General features: G+C 47.9%; 1 protein-coding gene across 1 annotated transcript; it reads left to right on the top strand.

Moving 5' to 3' along the window:
* Positions 1–1,094: 1,094 nt before the first annotated feature.
* On the top strand, positions 1,095–1,970 carry RPL33B (60S ribosomal protein eL33; the record flags this gene model as incomplete). Its single annotated transcript, XM_041680956.1, has 6 exons — positions 1,095–1,119; positions 1,264–1,273; positions 1,426–1,479; positions 1,545–1,586; positions 1,652–1,752; positions 1,873–1,970. 6 exons carry the CDS (start codon positions 1,095–1,097, stop codon positions 1,968–1,970), a joined length of 330 nt encoding a protein of 109 aa, XP_041537735.1.
* Positions 1,971–6,811: the final 4,841 nt, after the last annotated feature.

Below are 6,811 nucleotides of genomic sequence, written 5' to 3'. Positions count from 1 at the left end.
AACTTTCGGCCCAGTCAAGTCCGGAGTTAACGGGTGCGATCCCGAAACGGGGGGGCTGGAGTATCTACGGAGTATTGTTCTCAGCATGCACTGCCTATTGTTGCTTATTCCCACGACACCAGAACCCTCGTATCGATGGCACATTACTGTCGTCACCATTTCCCCTTGGTACCACCCCCATCAATATTTTACCCCTCTTTCTTCTTGAAAGAAAATAGAGGCATTGATGGTATTGCGTGCTCTATGGGGTCCCCCCTCAGGAGAGAAACATCATGTCAGGTTCGTTGCCGACTTTCCTGGTGGGGCTGGAGGGGACGCTTGATTTCCAAATATGTATCCCGGTCTGATCGCTTCTGGAGGAGTCATCCTCCCCCGTTATATACATCCAGTCATACACCCGTACAACTCTGCTGCACTACCCTGTAAGAGGTAGTTTAAGCGCCATGCTGTTATGCAGCTACTTCACGCTTACTCGAAAGTCACAAGATAAACTCCTTGTCCATTAAACGGGGAGCTCCTGCAACAGGCCGCCACCCCGGCGATAGGAGGCCAATCCCTTATCAAGATCCAGGGTGATGGGGCAGTTGCCGTCATGGGTGGAAAGAAATCCGCAAGCTGTTTTGTCAGCTTGGGGCGCTCTAGCCAAAAGCTCTCTCCGCTGCTGCAGAGGGACCGGCGGGTAGCCAGGAGTCTTCGGACTACAGTAGCCCGGACGGCAAAATTGGCCAGGTGGGGTGGATTGGGATGGAGGAGCCCCAAAGGTCTGCAATCGATGATGATCTATCTCGGATGCATGGAGAAGCTATTTATCCGGTGACGATCCCAAGACGGTTTAGTGTCCCGTAGGCGGTCTGCAACTCTTCCCCATCACGGGACTTCGGCTTGCCCTGGGGTGGTCCGGCTCGCTAAGCGTCCCGTTTGGGGTTAGGGCGAGCCGCACCGAACACACCTCGCAATTTGTGAGCCTTGTGCGTTGTCCCGTTACCCTATCGAAGCGACGACAACCACGACAACCCGGACGACTTTTGCGGGTCATACCTCCCTTCCTTCGACTTTTTGCGTTGCCCGCTGCTGCTCAGAGAAACGCCGTCAGAATGCCTTCGGAACAAGGTCACAGACGTGAGTGCCATCATTTTCCGGATATCAGATATGTGTGCGCGATGGTTGGAATATGGGGATGGAGAAGGATAGATGGGGATATGCGGGCGCATATTGGGCGAAATGCTGAATGAAATGCTAACTGAATATTTTTGCGAATTATAGTCTATGTCAAGTAAGTTCACCACAAACCGTCCGCCGTCGAATTTGCGCACATTCCGGATATGAATATCAAAAATATCAAGATCCATGTCGGAACATCAGAGATACGGGCCAAGCGATGGAATGCAACGAGGACAGACCGGTTAATACGAATTCTTTCTACAGGGGTCGCCACGTGAGCTACCAGCGCTCCAAGCGTACCGTCAACCCCAACACCAGGTACTTGCGATCCGCACCGATATCGATATAGAGGAACAAGGGAATCTGACACATGGGTTATCTAGTCTGATCAAGATCGACGGTGTTGAGAGCACTGAGGCCGCAAAGTGAGTAGCGAATGGGTCCGGGATCGAAATATCAGAACACACAGCTAAGACGGGATTTTTTACAGCTTCTACCTGGGCAAGAAGGTTGCTTTCGTCTACCGGGCCAAGCGTGAGGTCCGGGGCTCCAACATCCGGGTCATCTGGGGCAAGGTTACCCGTCCCCACGGTATGTGATGCACAGCTCCATTGCGCGACGATTGCCACGGAATATATATCTATCTATATGTTATCGGTGATTGCTGGAACCGGGAACGTTGGAAACTAACAATACTTCCCTCATGAACAGGTAACTCCGGTGTTGTCCGTGCTCAGTTCCGCCACAACCTCCCCCCCAAGACCTTCGGTGCTACCGTCCGTGTTATGCTGTACCCCTCCAACATCTAAATGACGCCCCTTTTGTTACGTTAGTTGGCAACTCCGGATTCTACGCGCAGACGGTCGGGCAAGGAGTCGACGGAATGAGCCGAATGTTGAGATGGAGTTGGCGGGTTGATAATGTTCGTGGGAGAGGCAGGGCCGGTCAGCCCTACGAATTAAAATAAAAGAACTCTTATCTTCTTTTTTTCAGCATGGTTATTGTCAGCCCTTTTCCCCCCTAAAGGCAACGGACGAGCTTGATATCCCTGGTTTTTTTATACTCTATATTCAAACCGGCCAAGCATGCTGTACCTTTTGGGCCGACAACATGGCTCCCCGTGTATCTGATGCTCATAAACCACAATCCATACCATTTCAACATATCGGTACAATTGCTTTTCTCTGGGAAATAGTGTGAGCGAGGTGGATGGTGGTTCGGTTGTCAAAAATCCGTCTTTCGAGATGACGATAAGCGACGTCTTACCCAAAGCGACAGCTGCCACAGCAAACCCCGTCTTTCCCCAATAGTCGGCACATTGATATGATTTCGATATCTTCCCCGCCATATGATTCCGACTAGTGCTAGCTCTGCACCGTTGGCTGTTGTCAACAACCGTACGTAATAAGCATCAGATCTCCGGAGCATGAATACCCACACCTGTCATCGTAGACCCCACCCGTGATCGATAGTGATGACCGATACGGAGTGCTATGCGTCAATCTATATTGCTTCTTCATATGTGGCAATGCATGCTTTTCACTTCTCCCCATGGTACTATCAATTTTAAGCTAGCTGTCACATTGAGTTCTATACATATACTAAGTCCATATATGTAAGGTGTCCTCCAAACTACATAGTAATCTCAAAAGTAATCGAACGGAGACATTAAGCTGCAGTCAGCTACGCCATAGCCAGAGCTCTCGTATTGTCTCCTCATTGAACGATACTAAAAAGGACATTATCTATGCTGCTACTAGTAGTAGGCATTGTGGATACGGAGAGCCAGGCTAAAAGGGTGTTTCGCATTAATATACACAAAGGATAGAGAGGTAAGACATATTTTCAAATCACACTCATCAGGCATACTAATATTATAGCCATGAATACACCGGTTTGTCCTGTAGAATTGAATAGATATATCATAGAGTATCTGCTGGTAGCCAACTTTCAATGTTTTTGGAAAGTCGGGCTGCTTTCGCCAATAGTAGTCTTCAGTAGTAGCTGGGGCTGCTGTGATAAACTGAAATCTGGCTGTTTGGTTTCTCAGTCCTAGCTAGTATTTTTCGTTTGATATTTTTATGAGCCTTAATGCACTATGGATGGTATCGATGGGAGGGGTGAGTTGGGGTTTAGTGCCACTAAGTAAAGTGCGAGTACTGGTACTAGTGGTGATATATATTCTAAATGAAAAGCTGGGCGGTATGGGTAGTAGGGATTCATGCTAGCATGCAAGGAACTGCGAGGGCATAATCTTGGAGCAATATGCATATACTAATATAATAGTAGCTTAAGAATGCTAGTGTAGAGTTGGAACTGCTATAAGGGGAGCGATCATATGTGGACATGTTTTTTGGGGGGATGATATCTTGCGTAGGACAGCTGCAGGTCTCTAGGTGAACTAAAATACTATTCCTACGTGTAACGGAATCAGATGTGGATAGGAGCATATTATGCCAATTCGAAGGTGAGTAGGACTATGACAGCCCCTGTGGCCGCTACTGATGATTGTGTTATATAGTTAAAAAGTAGGTCAAGTCTCATATGCTGATGACGAGGGGACATTATGAGCTGTATAAATTCTGCATTCCTGTACTGAACTGTATATGGCTTGGCTGAGCTTGAAAGTGTCTAGCCTGGAATTGCGCTCAGATTGGGGCATGTCACAGAATGCATTGTGTGCAGTCAAAAGTAATGGTGAAACAGCGGTCTCATGCTAATTGATCAGATAACGCTAATGCTGGCTGGGATGACTGGCATCCATGCAAAAACATGAACGATCTTTAGCAAAGATGTCCATTGTACTTAGATTATTAGCATGTCAGTATGCCGATAGCATTCTCAGGACCCAGCTTGTAGTCGTAATTGGTCTGGTCAAACCATTAAGTTATTTTTGACTCGTTCTGGAATGCACCTACCGCACGATATATATCCGGGTCACGGTTGGGTTCTGTCAAATTAGGGGTATTTCAACAAATGAAGGACGTCACAGGATGCCTCTGGGCCCTTGAATATGATATCAAAAGCTTAGCATTAAATTGCGCGAGCTATCTCCGCAGCGCGGTCAATAAGGCTGAATGAGGGAAGTTCTGGAAGGGTAAACTCCTTGCATGGAGATTCTGTCACGATCCCGAATTAACAGTAATTAAAGTAGGCGCCATCCCCGCCCCCAATGACCCACTTACGAGAACTGATGGGGATCGACAGATCGCCTCGGCCGGAATGATAGAATTCTTACATAGTATGGAGTAGATTGTAGGTTACTAAGAGGTTGGCTTATAGGTTGCTTGCACTTGCGCGAGTTCGAGCCAAGATCCTCCTTTGCGTATTGTTCCTTGCTGGAGGTACCTTGCTTGATCGCAACGTGTGCGACGCTAAGTCGATTAAATAATTCCAGAAACATTCAAGCGCGTATGCATTGATCTTCTTAATCTCAGGGATGCATGGGCTATTTTTAATTCCTGTAAGTCTGCAGGCCTAAGTATGAGCCTGCCAGGTGTGCAGAGCCAAGAGCGACTGCCAACCTGAAAAGGGCGGTTAGTTGTCTCAGTCTGGCGGACTGGATGGATGGGATTGGACTGGAACGACCGCCATAGTCAGACATGTAACGCCGCCGCTCAGCAGAGGGAGGGGCAATTGAGACAGGCAGACATATTCCAGGTTTCATTCTGCCGGTGCTGGTGGGCCAATTGGAAGGCCACGGATAGCAGAAGGTGCGCTTCCCTGGTGCAACTAGAGAGAATCTGGATAAAGATTTTAAGAGTACGTAGTGATATGCCACCGTCTCGGTGGGTGAGATTCAAAGTCGTATTCTCGTATTAGGCCGTACCGGCTAGTCTTACCACCAACTAAACCATTTTGGTGTATTCCGAGTTAAAATAGGAAATCAACGGCCGGGATAATCCACCCAGAAGTGAAAAGACAGGTCAAGATAGTGTGAAAGTATCAGAACTGCGGAGTGGCTTGCCTGGGCTGCCTGGCTCATTTTTTGGGCATGGATGATGTCGACGGCAGCCGATCTGTGCGATGGGCTGAAGTTTGCTTGATTTCTTCCGATTGTATTGTGCAAGCAGGACGATCAGACGGGAAGAGATGGCTGGTGACATGGGATTTGCGACAGCGCATCCTGGTCGACAAGTCATCGCAGTCATCGCACACACACAACAAATTCCATGCTTTTCTTAGTACCAAAATCTTTTGCTTATTTTTACTTCTTTTTTTTTTTTTTTTTTTTTTTTTTTTTTTTTTTCTGTTCTTCAGTTTACCTATGTTTCCTTTTCCTTTCGGGTATGGTGCCTGAGACGGTGACAGATGGCCCATGGAAAGGAAGCCAACCAGAAAGAGTTCGCTGGGTGGCTGGGCCATCCCACAACAAGTGATTGGCCAGTAGGCAACGAGAAGAGGGGAAAGCTGCGTAACACTATCGGTATTTTTATGCATTTGGTTATTTTATTCTTCTTTGTGCTCACCAGCCAAGATACGGTAACGAGGGTAATTCTATTTCCAGTCGAGCTGGTACTGGATTTACTTTTCCCGCTGCCTTGAACTTGGTGGGGAAATGCTGGGTGTGACAGATGGAGAAGTGAAGATGAAGATGTTTTATCGAATTCAATTTCAAATGCAATGCGTATTCGTCATTTGCTACTTAGGAATGAATTGACTTCCAGGGGAGAAACGGGAGGATGAAAAAGTTGAAAGAGAAAAGAGAGGAAAGTTCCATGGGAAGAGGATCTCCGGACAGTGAACGGGCAAACATCAGGGAAAGTTTCCAGGCATCCGGTGATCGTCTAGATTCTTCTGGCCGAGTGGCTCTTGACTATAACGCCATCGTCCAACCCGAGCTGATAGGACGACTTGCAATCGCCCATCCATCGGTTCGAACAAGCGTTCCCCTCTTCATTGCGTGGCGCCTGTCGTCAATACCACCGGGCCCGTACAAGTCAAAAGGCCTCAATGGCCCTCCCCGATTCTCTCTAGTAGTAGTTCAGTTAGTACTTGTTGGTTGCCGACTGCCACCTGCTTTATCTTTTTCACACGCTCGTTTGTACTTTCTCCTCTTCCATCTGCACGGTCGACTGGAGTGGTGCTTTCTTGCTTGCCTGCTTGCTCGCTCGCTTCCTACTACTTTCCAATCTCCATCTTCATCTTTCCTACATAGTACCTACATTCTTCCCTACTAACCTACTGTCTTGGCATCTCTAGCTTGAGGCTATCGCATCTTCCTTACTGTCGATCACTTTGAGCGCACTGCGGATGGACCACCTTCTTGCAGTCACTATCGCTTAACCTACGGACGCTCTGGTCGGACGATTTGATCGGACGATACACTACTACATACAGCCGTGCTTCAAGCCTGCCACACTTCCCCACCTTCGGTGTCACTTTGATTATTCTTTCAAAACGGCGTGGATCGTTGTGTAGAGACAAATTGCGGAGTTGATACTACTTCCAACTTTTGGCGACATTTCCACACTTTGCGGTGCTTTAGACTTTCCCCAGAATATTGGGACAGACAGACATCAGACATTCGAGTGAATAGCCGCTCGTGGATCCATCAAAAAGCAGCCCCCCACGTTGCCTGCGCTGCTTAGTTTCGTTGGCTGCCTCCTGGCTGCATTCTGAAACCACGCTCCAAAAAGCCCGAGAATCA

Source organism: Aspergillus luchuensis, chromosome 1, assembly GCF_016861625.1.
Source record: "Aspergillus luchuensis IFO 4308 DNA, chromosome 1, nearly complete sequence".
Taxonomy (NCBI): Eukaryota; Fungi; Ascomycota; class Eurotiomycetes; order Eurotiales; family Aspergillaceae; genus Aspergillus; species Aspergillus luchuensis.
This window is presented reverse-complemented; position numbering and strand designations above follow the sequence as displayed.